At 46.8% G+C, this 19844-nt stretch overlaps 3 protein-coding genes across 3 annotated transcripts in view; 1 reads left to right on the top strand and 2 right to left on the bottom strand.

Moving 5' to 3' along the window:
- LOC142257106 (uncharacterized) overlaps positions 1-6711 on the top strand; it is a 37577-nt gene extending 30866 nt beyond the window's left edge. Inside the window, exons 5-7 of the mRNA XM_075329193.1 lie at positions 62-129; positions 331-433; positions 5200-6711. Coding sequence (XP_075185308.1) covers positions 62-129; positions 331-433; positions 5200-6476 — 1448 coding nt within the window. The 3' untranslated portion in view covers positions 6477-6711. The remainder of the gene's footprint in view (positions 1-61; positions 130-330; positions 434-5199) is intronic.
- LOC142259334 (uncharacterized) overlaps positions 1-19844 on the bottom strand; it is a 527893-nt gene that overhangs the window by 335103 nt on the left and 172946 nt on the right. The gene's annotated exons all lie outside the window — the stretch shown is intronic.
- Positions 1-19844, bottom strand: part of LOC142303543 (uncharacterized) — a 257138-nt gene that overhangs the window by 172282 nt on the left and 65012 nt on the right. The gene's annotated exons all lie outside the window — the stretch shown is intronic.

Here is a 19844-nt window from a genome sequence, read left to right on the forward strand (position 1 = left end):
CACCCGGCCTATAATTATCTGTATGTAATAATGATGTCCGTCCTGTCTGTGTCTCCTGCAGGTCTCTCCAGTACGAGGACGACCCCAGAGAAATGTCCCGCTCCTCCTCCTCCTCCACAGGATCCTCAGGTAGATGGAGATCTCCCCTATGAGGTGTAGACGGCTGTGACCTCCTTGTGTTCAGTCTTGTTTTCTCCTCCAGTATTAGATGTTTTATACTTGTGTAATGAGAGCGGTGGAGACGGCAGGATCACAGCTGACCACAGACCTCACATGTCCGGATCTTATCTCCATTATTCCCGGGGACTTTTACAATATTTTGTTTTGCAGTTTTTGGATCTGGATAAAGATCTGAACAATATTAATTCTCCAGAGAGAAATGTGAGGGGCGATCAGCGGAGTAAAGAGGAGATTCCTCCAGATCACCGCCCCGGTGAGTACAGACCACCCAATAACGCACGCAAGTCACACATTCCTATATTTCCGCTCTTTGCTGTGTCAGTTTCTCCAGCGGTATATTAACCCTTCATGTAAAATACACATGAAATGTGAATGAATCTGTGATCCCGGTGCAGGTGATAACACGGGATGTGCAGTTATGTTATAGAGGAGAAATACAGCTGGACATGAATTCTGCCGATGTGAGCGAGGACGAGCTCCAGCTCTTTCTTTGTATCCGCTGTCAGGGCTGATCAGGGGTTTCTCCAGCGAATGGAAATTACTGCTATGAGGGTCGGTAATACTGCTCACCAGGGAGGAGGAAGTGACCGAGATGGCAGAGCGTTATTATCACATAACAAATATGGAAGACGAGCGTCACCTCTTACTGTATATATAACTCATTGTGATGGTGAAATTTAGGGGGTTGTGTATAATTTTGTGATTGTTCGAATTTTGGCGTGGTGTTCTGTCCATTCTGTGTACATTGTCCTGTTAAGTTAGGTTAATCACCCCCTGTCGGGCTTTTGTTGTTAAGTCTGGGAGGGGGGACTGGGATCCACCTAAACTCTCTGCTTACCTGGGGGATTATTCATTCAGTCTGGAGAAGGACAAGAGACAAGCAGGAAGATTCATCCTCTGGGGCAGAAGCTGCGGCTCCCCAGAGAGACCTGGACATTTATCACGTACTGGACTATATTCGTGTTTCTGGACTATTTTAACCTCTGTATGGTGGATTATTGTATGGACCATTTGATTTCCTTGGCATAAATGTTCTTTGGAATGTCCACCAATCTCTCACTCTATTGATTGTTGGATATGGGAGAAGGACCCCCTGACAACTGGTGACAGCAGTGGGATCAACAGAGCACAGCCCAATGTAGATCCACCCACAGAGTGAGTACAGAAACTGGACTGCATACAGTCTACAGGAGAGAGCCAGAGATCTGGGCCTGAGCTTCCAGGCACAGACTAAAAGGACCTTAATAAATGTACTGGTGGGTGCGAGGATGACTACCCCCTCCCAGATGACTGACGGACCAGCACTGGAAACTTGGATCCCTGCCTCAAAAAGCCACAGGTTAGTATAGCTCAAAGAAGAGATGACGATTCTCGGCCCAGGTGTATCTCAGGAGCATAAGGAGGAGGCTGCTCGCAGAGCACAGCGGAGACAAGAAGCAATGGAGTCCGGCAAAGGGAGTAATCTGAGTTGAAGTGTAAACCCAGAGATTCGGGAGCCTGTACGGATCACCCGGGCGGACTTCAAGCCGTTTGATAAGGCTTCTGGAGATGTGGAAGGGTTATTCAGGGACTTTGAGCAGCAGTGTGCTGTGATGGAGGTGCCCCACTCTGGCTGGATGCGTTTGTTGGTGAGACTCCTAAACAGAAGCCTGGCAGAGGCTTATCGCACCATTGACTCACAGCAGAAACGGGATTACAACATTGTAATTCTGGATTACCATGCTATCACCCCAGACTTACATAGGGCACAGTTCCCAGACCTCCCATTCACCACGGGAGATAGTTTAGGATTTATGCTCATAAGATGTCCCAGGCATGTCGGACATGGCTGGAAGAGGAAGACGCCTTCACTGTGGAAGATGTTATACAGGTATTTCTTATAGAACAATTTCTTTCCAAGTTTCCCTCAGAAATACGGGAATGGGTCAGAGAGTGCACCCTGTGCACCTTGGATAGAGCTGCAGTCCTGGCTGATGTGGCCCTTACTATCCGACCACAATGAAGGAGGCTTCTGGACAATAAGCCACAGCCTGTTCCTGTGCCCTGGCCCTCTCCAGTTTTATCTGCCCCTCCACGCAGTTGTAGGCCGATGACAACCACAGCTCATAATCCTGGGCCCCAACAGTTCCAACCACACCCTGGGAGAATCACAGAGAGGAGTTGTTATGGGTGCGGACAACCTGGGCACCTGCAATCCAGTTGTTCCACAAAGACTCTGAGGGACCTCCATGCACCTCCACCTTGTCCAGTGCATTTTGTGCATTCCATCCCGCCTGAGGAAGAGGTACAACCACCTCCACTGGAGTGTACCGCTGACCCCTGCACCATAGATGCCCCTGTTGGAGTATATGGGCTCTGGCTTTTGCCACCAAGTTCTCCTACTGCCGTCTCCAGAATGCACATTGGAAGAAGTATGACGCAGAGGAGATGTTGTCGATGTGGGCAGCCTGGGCAATTGCAAAACACTTGTGCTGCTGGTCGATTGATGAATGACCTTGCACCAAATCAACCTGTTCATTCTCTACAGCAAAATACAATGGGAGAAGAGTGCTCACCCCTTCAAGTTGACTTGCCTAATGGCTCAGACACTCATGGTTGACCACTAGGGGTTTATGGGGTGCGAGCCACAGCCCCGAGTTCCTCTTACCATCAAAGTAAGAACTTACAGGAGCTTGTGCTGGATGGGCAGAGAGTTATTGGATTTTGTGACTCTGGGGCATTTCTCACAATACCTGATCTCTGGGTGATTCGGTTGGATGCGATACATCCTGGGCCAGGGATTGTTATTTAATTGGCTGGAAAACAAAGGAGGAATATCCCAAAGGCGACTGTAGATCTGGACTTTGGCTTTGGGGTCCAGCAATGTGTGGTTGGGTGATCAGCGACCTGCCTGCAGAAATTCTCCTTGGCAATGATGTGGGAGATCTACAATGTTGATTTGTGGGTGCAGGAAACACAGTTTCAGTGAAGGAGGATACAAAGGGAAGCTTGTCCTTCCAACCCTACCGCTGTACAAGGGACCATCCACAGTTGAGTAACATGGACTTAAGTGAGGTGGCCAGAGGTCTGTGTAGAACTCATGGCGTACTCACTTATCAAGAAGAAGGGAGAGGTTGTGATGGTGGAATATGGGGGGTTGTGTATAATTTTGTGTAGGTTCGTATTTTAGGCGTGGTGTTCTGTCCATTCTGTGTACATTGCCCTATAACTTAGGTCAATCAACCCCTGCCAGGCTTTTGTTCCTAAATCTGGGGGAGGGGGAGGGGGTGGGGGTCTGGGATGCACCCAAACTCTGCTTACGTGGGGGATTTATTCATTCAGTCTGGAAGACAAGAGACAAGCAGGAAGATTAATCCTCTGGGGCAGAAGCTGCGGCTCCCTAGAGAGACCTGGACATTCATCACTTACTGGACTATATTTGTGTTTCTGGACTATTTCACCCTCTGTATGGTGGATTATTATATGGATCGTTTGATTTGCTTGGAATAAATGTTCTTTGGAATATTCACCCATCTCTCATTCTGTTGATTGTGTGATATGGGAGAAGGACCCTGTCACACCCATTGTGTCCTGATAGGATGTCGGGGGCCAGCAATTTAATCCTGATATTGTGGGGGGGGGGATTCTTCAGCGATTCTTCTACTGACATCATTTTATCAGTGAATGTGCAGGATACGAGTTTAATAATAGTAAAAAGGATAAAGTATTTCTAGATTCTGATTTTCTTCTAGGAGAGAAAATGTTCAGATCTATTTCTCTATTCAATCGCAAGATTCTGAAATGTAACAAATCTCCCCTTGGTTGCTCATTTCTGTTGCTGACTCTTCCATCTTATAGAGGATTTATGGAAGGAAAGGGGCTGCAGAGCGGTATTCTGTAAGAACTGATTGCTCCTGCACTGGCTCGCCTCCTCTTTTTGCAGCGTCCGGATCATCCCGCTCTGCAGCCCCTTTCCTTCCATGATCCGCTCCCTGCCTTGGACAGTCGGAGCCAGCGGTCGGTGCAGCAGCTTCTGGGGGATTTTCTTCTGCTATTTCCAGTTTTGTACCTGCTAGCACAACTTGTGGGGTGAGCGCTGTAGACAATATTTTGTTTTTTGTGCTCGACCGATTCACACATGGATTGATGTCCTCTATCCATTTCATTTTATAGAGTATTTAGACTGTGGGGCACTTTAGTAAATTAGCACTGGTGTAGTCATCAAACGGCGGCAGCTCGAGGGAAATAATGCTGTTCAGTGGAGTGCACCTTCATATTTTCCTGTTGGGACTTTAAGATTAGATCTAGAAGGCCCTGCTCCTTTTGGGTGGAGATCAGATCACAGTATAGCTACTCTGCTCCTCCTTGGCGGTCATTTTAATAATTTGGTGGTCCTGCATTACAGGTATAGTTCTCCGGGAGTGCAGCTAGAGCTTTAAGTATGCACTGTCATGTACGCTGTCCTTTGTACCTTGTTATGAGAGTTAAATAATTGTTAAACTATATGGTGGTGATTGACCTCCGTCCATTAAAGCATTGTTTGTTTAAAGACTTAGTTTTTTCCTCGCATGGAACTGGGGTTAAGGGATGGTTGTTGCTCCGGTCTCGACAGTCACTCAGGTTTATGGCATCATCCAGAATATTTCCTCTTATGTCGCCTTATATACGGAAGCCATTGACACTGTGCTTGTGGTACCAGGTATGACATTCTGGATATAATCAATATTATCACCTAATTTCTATGTGATTTCTATATGGTCCTTGTCCTTGTGTTCCGCTCCCCCTGCTCCCTCATGTTTGTATCACCTGTTTGCAAAAAAGAAAAATAAAATAGATTTCTTGACACCGTAGAGTGCTGCCAAAACTTCTCTTCTTTATGATTTCTATATGGAATTGTACAAGAGTCGTCTTGGTAATAAAATCATCACTATCTGGGCAGCACAATAATACTGCAGTCAGGGGCCTGAGATTAACAGTGAAAACCAAGTTTTAAGCTTATAGTGTTTAAAATTTATAAAATCTGTTTTATTCTTTTGACAGAATTTTGTGGCATTATACGGAATACATCTGAAGAGCAAATCATTATCAAAGATAAACCCTCAGCCCTGCACACCCAAGATCTGTCATCTGATGCTTCTAAACAATCTCCTGATTCACTGCAGAATGCTCAGCAAAATAAAAGCCACACAAGGGGTGTTCAACAACAAAGAGCTCACGCAGGGGAGAAGCTGTATTCTTGTTCAGAATGTGGAAAATGTTTTATTCATAAAACACATTTTGATGGGCATATAAGAACTCACACAGGGGAGAAGCCATTTTCATGTCCAGAATGTGGGAAATGTTTTACTTGGAAATCACAGGTTGTTGTACATCTAAAAGCTCACACAGGGGAGAAGCCATTTTCTTGTTCAGAATGTGAGAAATGTTTTATGCTGAAATCACAGCTTGTTAGGCATATAAAAACTCACACAGGGGAGAAGCCATTTTCTTGTTCCGAATGTGGGAAATATTTTATTCGGAAATTACACCTTGATCGGCATATAACAACTCACACGGGGGAGAAGCCATTTTCTTGTTCAGAATGTGGGAAATGTTTTAGTTTGAAATTTTATCTTGTTGAACATATAAAAACTCACACCCAGGAGAAGCCATTTTCTTGCTCAGAATGTGATAAATGTTTTATTCGGAAATCACACCTTGATCGGCATATAACAACTCACACGGGGGAGAAGCCATTTTCATGTTCAGAATGTGGGAAATGTTTTATTCAGAAAACACACCTTAATGTCCATATAAAAACTCACACAGGGGAGAAGCCATTTTCATGTCCAGAATGTGGAAAATGTTTTCGTTTGAAATCACAGCTTGGTATGCATATAAAATCTCACACGGCGGAGAAGCCATTTTTGTGTCTAAAATGTGGAAAATGTTTTAGTTGGAAGTCACACCTTAATGTGCATTTGAAAACTCACACAGGGGAGAAGCCATTTTCATGTCCAGAATGTGGAAAATGTTTTTGTTTGAAATCACAGCTTGGTATGCATATAAAATCTCACACGGCGGAGAAGCCATTTTTGTGTCTAAAATGTGGAAAATGTTTTAGTTGGAAATCACACCTTAATGTGCATTTGAAAACTCACACAGGGGAGAAGCCATTTTCTTGTTCAAAATGTGGGAAATATTATAATCAGAAACCACATCTTGTTGAACATAAAAAAACTCACATGGGAGAGAAGCCATTTTCTTGTTCAGAATGTGGGAAATGCTTTGCTCACAAATCCACTTTTGTTAAACACATGAAAATTCACACAAGGTAGAAGACATTTTTATGTCTAGAATATGGGAAATGAAATAGCAGTAAATCAACTCTTAGGCTGGAAACACATCTATGCAAGTAAAATCGGTCCGAGTTGGCTGAAAAAAACTCGGCTGATTTTAGTTCACGTTAGGTCAGAGTGCAATGCAACTGCACTGCGATCCTGAGATTTTTCTCATGAATGCAGTGGGTGTGCAATGTGTGTGTGATCCGTGTGTGATCCTTTTTTTTCTCAGCAGCTGTCACCTGCCATTCAGCTCTGCTACATGGCCGCTGACAGCAGACACAGACAGCCATGTAGCAGAGCTGAATGGCAGATGACAGCAGACACAGACAGAGCCGCATGATCAGAATGAACTCTGGTGAACTTCACCCGACTTCATTGTCATACCGCGGCTCTGTCTGTGTCGCATCCTGATTAGCGGTCACCTGTGAAGGATTCACCGGTGACTGATAATCTCCTGAGTGACTGAATTGGGCAGCGCGATTAGTGCTGCTGTCACTCAGGTTACCCGCGGCTAACTGGATCCTCCCCCCGTGACCGCAACTTACCTGTGACTTCATCACTATCACTCGGGTGACTTGCTGTCACTGTTGGAGGATCCAGCGGTGGCCGCGAGTAACCTGACTTACATCATCAGCTGATCGCGCTACTCACCTCAGTTGCTGCGTGGAGCTGACAGGAGCGGCAGAGTTCTTCTGCAGCTCCTGTCACCTTCATGTAGCAGAGCTGAGAGCATCGCGGGACCTCCGTGGATTACGTCGGACAAGGATGGGTTATTAGGGGACTTAATAAAGTGGTGAATGAGGGTCTTTGTTATTGTTTATTATTTCAAATAAAGGATTTTTTTTACTGTGTGTTTATTAGCTTTAATTTACAGGTTAATCATTGGGGGTGTCTCATAGACGCCTGCAATGATTAATCTAGGATTTAGTGGCAGCTATGGGCTGCCATTAACTCCTTATTCCCCCGATTGCCAACGCACCAGGGCAAATCGGGATGAGCCGGGTACAGTCCCAGAACAGTGCATCTAATAGAAGCGGCCATTCTGGGCAGCTGCAGGCTGATATTGTTAGGCTGGGGGGCTCCCCATAACGTGGAGCTCCGCATTCTGAGAATACCAGCCTTCAGCCGTATGGCTTTATCTGGCTGGTATTAAAATTGGGGAGGACCGCATGCCGTTATTTTTAATTATTTATTTATTTTACTGCACAGGATAGACACGCCCACCGACTGCTGTGATTGGTTGCAGTGAGACAGCTGTCACTCATCGTGGGGACGAGTCTGACTGCAACCAATTACAGGCGCCGGTGGGCGGGGTAAGCAGGGAATACGAGATTGAATAATGAGTGGCCGGCTTTTTCAAAAGAGGAGAAGCCGTCGGAGCAGTGTGAACGCCGTGCAGCGCCGCGCTGGTGATCGGGGATCGGTGAGTATGAGAGAGGGGGGGAGAGGAATAGACCGACATGGACAGAGAGAGAGGGACAGAGATAGTGACCGACCGACAGAGAGAGAATAGAGACCTAGAGGGAGAGACCGACTGACAGAGAATAGAGATTGACAGACGTGAGACATCACTCGTTTCCAGTGTTTTAGGAAACATGCGAGAAATGTATTTAGAAAATCGGATGTCACTAGGATGGTGTGAGTGCCGTCCCGTAACATTCGATTTTTTTACACGCTCCCATAGACTTGCATTGAAGAGACTCGCAGTAGAAACTCGCAAAAAAGCAGCATGCTGCGATTTTTTTCTCAGTCCGATTTGGACTGAGAAAAAGATCGCAAATGCTGCTGAATCTAACGTGTCCGATTCCAATGCGAGATTTTCTCGCATTGCTCTACTGCGAGAAACTCGCAAGCTAGAAGCCGCCCTAACTGAACATCTAAGAACTGACATAGGAGAGAAGCCGTATTAATTTTCAGAATGTGGGAAAAGTTTTACCCAGAAATCAGATCTTACCAGACATCAAAGAAGTAACACAGGAGAGAAGCTATGTTCTGTATGTGGAAAGTGTTATCAGCGAAAGTCACATGTGATTACACATCTAAAAACTCAGATAGAATAAAACACATCCATAAATTAAATTTTTTAGACACCATAGAACTTGCTCACAAGGAAACAGACATTTCTTCAATTGTTTCAGTCAAATCACCCGAAGGAGGACATCTACAAGGAGTCTATGTTCTGCCCGTGTTTCCTCCGGTTTCCTTCCACACTAGAAATACTGATAGGGATTGTAGATTGTGAGCCCCAATGGGGACAGTGATGATAATGTCTAAAGCTGCAGAATTAATGGCGCTACAAAAGTGAGTAAAATAAATAAATTGACTCATATGCCTCAAGAAGGCGGTTCACAGCATAATGCATTGCATTATATTTTATTATTTTAATGAAATATTTTTATTGAAATCTCAGATTTTGATCTCCTTTATCCCACTACTACATTGCATTGGAGATGGAGAGGACGATTAATAATCTATGTTTCTGGAGCATTTCCTCTGTTTGGATCTTCACTGGAGGAGTTTTCAAGTCTATCTCACACATCAAAGTGGTCGTCCACTACACTGACTCAGTTATAGTATTTCTATAAATGCTAAAGGATAGTCCTGCTAAAGATCTCCCTAAATCGTTTTTGCCAGTTTCATGCTGTTTTATGCCTTTTGCTTCTCTTCCTGTTATAGGAATTTTAATCTTATATTAATAACTGAATATTAGAAGTTAATTCTCTGTACTCATTATTTTGTATCTACTGATCGATGAAGAGGAGGAGAGTTAAGGTACCGTCACACATAACGAGATCGCTAGCGAGATCGCTGCTAAGTCACCGTTTGGTGACGTAGTAGCGATCCCGTTAGCGATCTCGTTATGTGTGACATCTACCAGCGATCAGACCCCTGCTGTGAGATCGCTAGTCGTTGCAGAATGGTCCAGGCCATTTTCTTCAAAGGCGATGTCCTGCTGGGCAGGACACATCGCTGTGTTTGACACTGTGTGACAGGGTCACAGTGACTGCTGAGATCGTTATACAGGTCGCTACTGTGACCTGTATTGTTCCTGCATCGCTGGTAAGATATGACTGTGTGACATCTCACCAGCGACCTCCCAGCGACTTACCAGCGATCCCTATCAGGTCGCATCGTTTTCGGGATCGCTGGTAAGTCGTTGTGTGTGACTGGGCCTTAAGCTATGCCCGCAAACTTTATCTAGGCTTTCTCCTGTGAGCACAATATGGCAGAAGATGAAAGATTTATTCAAGCCAAATAAAGTCCTATCTAAAACAGTTTATTGTTACAAGTTCCTTATCTGGTGAGCTAGAAATTAATAGATTTATGGCTAATGTGATACAAGTGCATCTCAATAAATTAGAAGATCATCAAAAAGTTTTTTTTGTTTCAGTAATTCAATAAAAAAGGGAAACACATATATTATAGAGTCATTACACACAGAGGGATCTATTTCACGTGTTTATTATATAGAGTCATCACACACAGAGGGATCTATATCACGTGTTTATTATATACTAGAAGGTGGCCCGATTCTAACGCATCTGGTATTCTAAAATTTATTGTGTAGTTAATGTATGATTTTTGTTATATATAGATGTTGTTGTGGGTAGTTGCCAAGTGTTTGTGTAGGGCGCTGTAAATGTTCTGGGTGTTGTCTGGGTGTGGGGGTGTGTGAGAGTGGTGTTTTTGTGTTGCGTTGTGTGTGTTGCGTTGTTTGTGGAGTGCTGTGTGTCTGCAGCGTTGTGTGTGTGTGTGTGTGTGGTGCTGTGTGTGTGAGGTATGTTTTGTGCAGTGTGTGTTGTAGGAGTAGTCCTGGGGAGAGAGGAGTATAATAGGAGGAGTAGTCCTGGGGGGAGAGGAGGATAATAGGAGGAGTAGTCCTGGGGGGAGAGAAGGATAATAGGAGGAGTAGTCCTGGGGGGAGAGGAGTATAATAGGAGGAGTAGTCTTGGGGGGAGAGGAGGATAATAGGAGTAGTCCTGGGGGGAGAGGAGTCTAATAGGAGGAGTAGTCCTGGGGGGAGAGGAGTATAATAGGAGGAGTAGTCTTGGGGGGAGAGGAGGATAATAGGAGGAGTAGTCCTGGGGAGAGAGGAGGATAATAGGAGGAATAGTCCTGAGGGAGAGAGGAGTCTAATAGAAGGAGTAGTCTTGGGGGAAGGAGTCTAATAGGAGTAGTAGTCATGGGGAGAGAGGAGTATAATAGAAGGAGTAGTCCTGGGGGGAGAGGAGTATAATAGGAGGAGTAGTCCTGGGGAGAGAGGAGGATAATAGGAGGAGAAGTCCTGGGGAGAGAGGAGGATAATAGGAGGAGTAGTCCTGAGGGGGAAGTGTCTAATAGGAGGAGTAGTCCTGGGGAGAAGGTGTCTAATAGGTGGAGTAGTCCTGGGGGGGAAGTGTATAGGTGCCTAATGTGTGCAGGGGGCGTGGCCGAGCGGGCACAGTGTGCGGGGGGCATAGCCAAGCGGGCCCAGCGTGCCGGAGGCGTGGCCGAGCCAAGCGGCCAATGCGTGCGGGGGGGGCGTGACCGGGCCGAGCGGCCAATACCACGGTTGTCACTGTAATGACGTCATTTTCGAGCAAGACAGACAGAATAAGGCAATTATATATATATAGATTATATAGAGTCATTACACACAGACTGATCTATTTAACGTGTTTATTATATATTATATATTCATTACACACAGTAATGTATTTCACGTGTTTATTATATATTATATAGAGTTATTACACACAGAGGGATGTATTTCACGTGTTTATTATATATTATATATTATTATATAGAGTCATTACAGACAGAGGGATCTATTTCATGTGTTTATTTCTGTTAATGTTGATGATTGTGGCTTACAGCCAATGAAAACCCAAAAGTCATTATCTCAGAAAATTAGAATAATTACCACAAAACACCTGCAAAGGCTTCCTAAGCGTTTACAATGGTCCCTTAGGCTGGTTCAGTAGGCTACACAATCATGGGGAAGACTGCTGACTTGACAGGCGTCCAGAAGGCAGTTATTGACACACTCCACAAGGGAGGTAAGCCACAAAAGGTCATTGCTAAAGAAGCTGGCTGTTTACACAGTGCTGTATCCAAGCATATTAATGGAATGTTGAGTGGAAGGAAAAAGTGTGGTAGAAAAAGTTGCACAAGCAACAGACATAGCCGCAGCCTTGATAGAATTGTTAAGAAAAGGACATTCAAAAATTTTGTGGATATTCACAAGGAGTGAACGCTGCTGGAGTCAGTGCTTCAAGAGCCACCACACACAGACGTATCCAGGACATGGGCTACAACTGTCGCATTTCTTGTGTCAAGCCTGTCATGACCAATAGACAACGCCAGAAGCGTCTTACCTGGGCCAAGCAGAAAAAGAACTGGACTGTTCTCAGTGGTCCAAGATGTTGTTCTCAGATGAAAGTAAATTTTGCATTTCATTTGGAACTCGCGGTCCCAGAGTCTGGAGGAAGAGTGGAGGCCACAATCCAAGCTGCTGAGGTCTAGTGTGAAGTCTCCACAATCAGTGATGGTTTGGGGAGCCGTCATCTGCTGGTGTAGGTCCACAGCGTTTTATCAAGACCAAAGTCAGCGCAGCCGTCTACCAGGAAATTTTAGAGCACCTCCTGCTTACCTCCGCCAACAAGCTTTTTGAAGATGGAAATGTAATTTTCCAGCAGGACTTGGCACCTGTCCACACTGCCAAAAGTACCAATACCTGGTTTACTAACCACAGTATCACTGCGTTTGATTGGCCAGCAAACTCACCTGACTTAAACCCCATAGAGAATCTATGAGAGACACCAGAGCTAACAATGCAGACGAGTTGAATGCGGCTATTAAAGCCACCTGAGCTCCATAACACCTCAGCAGTGCCACAGGCTGATCGCCTCCATGCCACATTGCTGCGTTCATGCAGTAATTCATGCAAAAGGAGCCGCGACCAAGTACTGAGGCATTTACTGTTCAGTCTTCAGTAGGCGCCAACATTTCTGAATGTAACATCATTTTTTTCAGATGGTCTTAAATAATATTCGAATTTTCCAAGATAATGACTTTTGGGTTTTCATTGGCTGTAAGCCATAATAAGCAATGTGCCACCCCGCTCTCAGTAGCTGAGCTGCTCGGATCCGGTCCTTTTGTGGGTGGCTCGAGGGTCTCCGGACCCGGGGGTCTCGCGGTCACTTCAATTGAAAAGGGGGGTATGGGATTTTGGAATGTTTGTACGTGACACCACCCATGGTTTGTGGTAAATGGGGTACCACCGCTGCTGTTGAGGGGACTCCCGGGGGCGGTAGGCTGGCAGCTGGATGTTGTTAACCCTCCATGGGTAGGGATGGTTGCCCAGGGGGAGTTGTGGTGGTGGTGGCAGAGATTGCAGGGAGCAGGAAACTCACAGTTTGGTTGTCCTGGTGTTGGATGAGGCTGCTGTCATGTGTAGGGTCAGGAAACACAGAGTCCAGTACTTAACCAGAAATTGTCGGTGTCCGTAGGCCTTTGGTATGGGGGTGTTCGCATCCCACACCCGGTACAAGAAGCAGGGCCCTCTCTCTCTCCTGCACTCCAGCTAAGAGTCACCTTCTCTGTTTCGGACGGGGGAAGTCCACTCTTTGCACAAGTCCTGGGTCCCGTGCACACTTCCGGCGGGCCACTACCCTGTCCCGGTCCACTACAGGTTCCCCTGAGCCTACTCTCCACTTCAGCCCCAAGACTTCTGCCTTTTCTTTGCCTCACTTCCCCTGCAGCACAGGGGCCACAACCCCTGTCTGCACTCCTCTCCCTCCTTCTACCGACTGACTCAACTCCTCCCCTCCTGCTCCTTTAGTTACACTCAGGGGGGGAGGTGCGGCTGCTTTCTGTACCAGTGTGGGATCAGTTGGTACCAAGGAGGTTTAACTCTTTCTGTGACTACCTGGTTTTGCCAGGGCGTCACAATCAACATTAACAGAAATAAACACATGAAATAGATCCCTCTGTGTGTAATGACTCTATATAATATATAGGAATAGATCTCTCTGTGTGTAATGACTCTTTATAATATATAGGAATAGATCCCTCTGTGTGTAATGACTCTATATAATATATAGAAATAGATCCCTCTGTGTAATGACCCTATATGATACAGGAAGAGATCCCTCTGTGTGTAATGACTCTATATAATGTATAGGAATAGATCCCTCTGTGTGTAATGACTCTATAATAGAGTGGGTGCAGAAAGTATTCAGACCCCTTTAAATTTGTCACTCTTTGTGTCATTGCAGTTATTTGGTAAATTCAAAAAAAGTTCATTTTTCATCATTAAAGGGGTAGTTCACCAATATTTTTTTATTGTCTAGACCAATATTATATTGATAAACAAAGTTTTTCTCATATACCTTAGATTGGCAATAGTGCCTGTGAGAGGCGCTATTGCAGACCGCTGTTCCCCGCACCGTGACCCCCGGGCTCCGTGACCTCGGGGATCCGGTGACGTCATGTCAAGTTCCTGACACTGCAGTGTCCGTGAGTGATTGGCTGTGGGCGGTGTTTCACCGCTCGTCACAGCCTATCAGCTCCCTCCTCCCTCACAGCAAAGCGCTGCAAGCAGGAGACACGCTGAGCTGTGACAAGCGGTGAAACACCACCCCCAGCTAAGAGAGCCAAGAAGACTGGGGCTGGCCACAGGGAGGTGACGTGTTCAGAACTTGACGTGACGTCACCGGATCCCCGAGGTCACGGAGCCCGGGGGTCACGGAGCGGGGAACAGTGGTCCGCAATAGCGCGTCACACAGGCACTATTGCCAACATAAGATATTTGAGAGAAACATTGTTTCTCAATATAATATCGATCTAGACAATAAAAAATATGGGTGAACCACCCTTTTAATGTGCACTCTGCACCCCATCCCCCATCTTAACAGAAAAAAAAAACAAATGTAGAAATTTTTGCAAATATATGAAACAAGAAAAACTGAAATATCACCTGGTCATAAGTATTCAGACCCTTTGCTCAGTATTGAGTAGATGCACCCTCCCTTTTGAACTAGTACAGCCATGAGTCTTCTTGGGAATGATGCAACAATTTTTCACCCCTGGATTTGGGGATCCTCTGCCATTCTTCCTTGCAGATCCTCTCCACTTCCGTCAGGTTGGATGGTGAACGTTGTGGAAGTCATTTTCATGTCTTGCTAGAGATTCTCAATTGGGTTTAGGTCAGGGTCTGGCTGGGCCGGTCAATAATGGTCACAGAGGTGTTCTGAAGCCGCTCCTTTGTTATTTTAGCTGTGTGCTTAGGGTCATTGTTTTGTTGGACGGTGAACCTTCGGCCAAGTCTGAGGTCCAAAGCACTCTGGAAGAGGTTTTCTTCCAGGATATCTCTGTACTTGGCTGCATTAATCTTTCCTTAAATTGCACCCAGTCGCCCTGTCCCTGTGACTCGCCCCAGGGCTTTGGGGTAGTCAGTCCCGGACCTTGTATTCACTGGGATGTATCACGGGTGGCCGTTGCCCAGTGCTGTGACCCTGGGAGTTGCTTGAAAAGGGGGATTTTGTACAAACGGAAAAAATAAAAATAAAGAGTTTTTCGTGACTCCACTTGCGGTATGTGGCTATATGTATGAAGCCGCCGCTGCAAAGTCTCTCTCTGCTGGGGCTGATGGTATTGGGCAGCTTGGATATTATGGCTCTCTGCAAGTAGAGCTAGGCCCCAGGGGAGGATGATAGTGGTTGTAGTATCGTGATGCAAACGTATAGGATGTAAAATTCACACCAATGGAGTGAACCACATATCTTCCTGTTGCGGGCAGGGGACAGACCGCGGAAGGGGGGGGGCTGCTCGAGACGCTCGGATCCAGGGTCGTGGCGGTGGCTCGAGGGGAAGCCGGACCCGGGCCTGAGCACCCGTCTTTCGCCCGCAAGTGAAAAGGGGGTTATTATATAGGGGAGGTTTTGTCTGTGACGCCAGCCGTGGTGTACGGTGATTGTTGGTGACACCGCCGCTGGAGGTGATGCCCAGGACCGATGGAGTGGGGCAGCTGGATCCTATCTCCTCCACGGGTAGGGGAGCTGTTTTCCCATGGCCCCAATACAGGTGGGATGGCGCTGCGGAGCGCAATCTGCAGGGTTGGACTGGATGGTGTTGGTGTACTCACAGTTCCTGAATAAATTCACACAGAGTCCAGATGGTAAACCAAATTGCCAGTGATCGGTGACCTCCGGCGACTGTGTTCAGATCCCACACCCTGGTACAGCAGGAAGGGGTCCCTTCCTCCTGCACTCAGTGTTTGCGTCCTTTTTGTCAACTACGCATGAAACGGGGAAGTCCACTCCCGGTGATACTGTGTGTTGGGAGCTGTGATCCGCGAGAACTGACCTGTGGGATCCTAGCAGGCAATTGCGGAGCCCTATCCCCCTTGTTGGATTTCCGTCTCGTTCTATCTGGGCCTACTGTGGGACAAGACCTGAAATCTTATCACAACTGGTCAATTAGTAAGGTGCGTGAAGCTGTCCTTGCTCTAGGGTCCAGGTACCCTGTCGTGCACGGCTCCAGACCGGATTCCCGCTGTTGGTACTGGCGGGCTACAACCCTGCCCCGCTCCACTTAAGGTCTCCCGTGACCGCATCTCCATCACCTGTGGCACTGTCTGCCGACTGCCACCTAGTCAGTTTGTCAATAGTCCGGTAGTCCAGGAGCTCCAACCCCTGACTACCCTGTCACTTCACACTCCTCTCTTAACTCCTCTCACTTTCTGACTCTCTGTCTCACTGACTCTGGCCCCTCCCATCACACCTTAGAACCCCTACGTGGGCATCACCATCCGCTTGGCCCCGCCCACTGGTGTGTTCCTATTGTCATGGGGGGTGACTGGGCTTTACTGGCTGATGTTGTATACCAGTGTGGGGATTGTGATGGAGAACCAAGGAGGAGAGACTCCTGCACCTAGAAGAGGGGTGCAGTCATCTGTGACACCCTGCTTTTTGTCAGGGAGTCACTTTCCATTTTATCTTATATAATTACAACTACATATAGTGTTAAAGTTCTTAACACACACACATATGTCATACTGTCACATGTGAGATATATTGGTAAATCCATTTGTATACCCCATAGTGACATATACTTTTCCTCTTTCAGTATGCTGATATTTATTGGATCTAGATACATCTTATGGTTGATTGATTTTATATTGATTTTGTGATTTATTCTTGATTGTAAAGTTGACTGGCGGAGCGATATAACTATTCCCTCTTTTTGGGATATACCGCCAGCTGGTCCACTAAATTGTGAGATAATTTGTAATTTAGACCCTTAGGGTTTCCTTTGTATATTTATATAGATATTTTTCATTGAAATAATTTTTTCGAAACCAATAAAAATTAAGAATTTAGGAGTATTTTTTCTAGTATTATACTTACCATATCTTCCTAGTGCCGCTTGTAACGCCTGCCTGGATCCACAGACTCAGACGGCTGGAATGGACAGGCTAGAGGGAAACCACTCACCCAGCAGGACCCCTAGAACCTGAAACCCTTTAACCCCTATACAGGGATTTGGTATTACACAGGGCCCATGGTGATTACTACCTGTGGAAGGCTGCAGTCCGATGAGAGTAGTAGTCAGGCAGGGTCAAACCAGGAATTGCAGAACAGACAGAATCGGCAGGCAAGTGTGATGCCCTGGCCTATGCTGTGAAATCTGCTCTTCTGCATGGTACCCGCTCCTCCTTGGTTACGGGTCCTGTCCCTTTGGTGTTTCTAAGAACAGGTATACACAAATCCTGAGGAACACTCTGCACCACACCCACCAAACACCCATTGTGCAGCCTGAGGGAAATAGGGCCGCCCAAATAGAGGGATGGTAGAAGGAGGGCCAGAAGTGTCAGTAGTAGTCAGAGAGTGTCAGTGAGCAGTGACAGGAAGAGGTCACGCTGCAGAGCTGGGCTCCTGTACCCGTCCCAGGTGCCAGACGTTGGCCTAGCCTGGAAGGAGCTAGAACCCCGGTCGCAGGGGGTAGTGGCAAGGGGCACAGTACTGCCACGGAGGGCAGTTCGGTGGCCTTGTGCTACAACCGGGCAGGGGCCAGGGCACGACGGGGTACGCGGACCCTAGGCTGGGAAGCAGCTTTATGCAGCCCAGTAATTCACCCGACGAGGACGGAATCTTCATGAACCGCTCTCCACCCTCTCCAAAATCGGGGTAGTAGCGCAACGAGAGGGATAGGACTTCCCAAAACCATACAGAAAATCCCAAGCGTGAACCCTGAGAGCAAGCTCTCCCTGCTAGCCACGCAGGTGAGCGGGACCCGAGTAGTTTTAGGGGAAAGGGATCCAACAAGACTAAACACAGTGCCAGGGGACAAGGCTTCAGACCAACCAGCAACGCCAAATGGGCACAGACCCAGCGTGTTCGAACTAAAGCTGCAGGGCATTCAAGACTTTGGTTTACCCGGTGTCAGTGTCAGCATCTCTGGACTGTGTGAGTACGTTGTGCCCCTTTGCTTCCAACGGGTCCCCAGCCTACCATCACCAAGCCCCGGGACACCTTTCCCTGCCCACGGAGGGGTTAACATCACCAGCTGCCATCCCATCGCTCCCGGGCACTCTCTCTCTCTCTCCTAAACGCAGCAGCGGTGGTATCTCATTTTACCACGACCCGTGGGTGGCGTCACGAACACTATCCAATCCACCCTTTCTTCCCCTTTTTCATTTCGAGCGGCCGCGCGACCCTGCCTCGGGTCCGGAGACCCCTCAAGCCACTGCGGATCCGGATCCGAGCAGCCCATCGGCTGTCGCGGGAGCAGCACACAAGGACGTAATCAGCAAACGAAGCAGAGGTCAAATCTGGATCGGGCAGCGAGGTACATAAACGACAGGCAGAAGGGTAGTCAAAATACAAGCAAAGGTCAGCGCACAGGAATCAAAATACAAACAGCACAGGAACCAGGAATACAAACTATCTCTGGCAGTGGTCACATGACAGGAGGGGGAATAAGAAGGGTGTGGTGTCTTCCCATTGGCTGCAGGTGAATGATAGCAACTTCAGCTGGAAGACACACACCACCTACAGTCAGCCAGTGGTACTGCAGGTTCCAGGGAAACCCAGCCTAGTGGATGAGCAGAGCCTGTGCTCAGCAGAGCCACGGGCACCGACTCCTCTCCCATCACCAGCACTATCCATGGCGGGAACACGGCGTCGCCTGGCGATCAGAGCAGAAGTCGTAGGAGCGGACTCCAGTGGGGACATGACACCGCTCTGTTCCCACAATGCCACCTTGTGACCGCAACTTCTGATTAACCGGGAAGTAAGAGGTAACTGTCACCAGCTCTCGGTGTAAGTCTATGAGAGCCTCATTCTGGGTCACATAGACTTATATTATACTTACCACCTCTTCCTAGTGAAAAATTTAAAGGGTCTGAATACTTTCTGTACCCACTGTATTATACAGTGTGTCCACCCATATCCTGTCCACTAATTACCACCATTAACGTGAGAACGGCGGCAGCTATAGGCATAGAAGTGGTGTCTAGGTATAGTAAAGTAGCCATGCGCTACGCAACGAAACCACCTATAGCGCCACCTGGTGGAAAACAACGGAGTTAGCATTTTTAACTCGAAAACAGAATGAGATAGAGAAAAAAAGTGAATTACAAAGTTGTAGGGCATCATCAATTCAATGCGAATCAACACCTTGCATACAGAAATGCTATGATTAGAACATGTAAAACTCACAAGGCTGCGGACGTGAAGAGATACTACATGGAGACCTTCCTACAAGTCATTGGGTATGGTGGCTGTGTGGAGTGGCCTCCACACTCACCTGACCTGACCCCTTTGGACTTCTTTCTGTGAGGTCACATCAAACAGCAGGTGTATGCGACCCCTCCACCAACATTGCAAGACCTAAGATGACGTATCACAGATGCTTGTGCAAACGTGTCACCTACCATATTGCATTTCTGTATGCAAGGTGTTGATACATATTGAATTGATGATGCCCTACAATTTTTAAATTCACATTTGTTCTCTATCTCGTTCCGCTTTCAAGTGTCATGTGGCACTTGTAGCCCATGTTCTGGATATGTCTGTGTGTGGTGGCTCTTAAAGCACTGACTCCAGCAGCAGTCCACTGCTTGTGAATCTCCACCAAATTGTTGAATGGCCTTTTCTTAACAATCTTATCTAGTCTGCGATAATCCCGGTTGCTTGTGCACCTTTTTCTACCAAACTTTTTCCTTCCACTCAACTTTCCATTAATATGCTTGGATACAGCACTCGGTGAATAGAGAGTTTCTTTATCAATGACTTTTTTGTGGCTTACCTCCCATGTGGAGTGTGTCAATAACTGCCTTCTGGACCTCTGTCAAGTCAGCAGTCTTCCCCATGATTG

Source organism: Anomaloglossus baeobatrachus, chromosome 1 (genome assembly GCF_048569485.1).
Source record: "Anomaloglossus baeobatrachus isolate aAnoBae1 chromosome 1, aAnoBae1.hap1, whole genome shotgun sequence".
NCBI lineage: Eukaryota > Metazoa > Chordata > Amphibia > Anura > Aromobatidae > Anomaloglossus > Anomaloglossus baeobatrachus.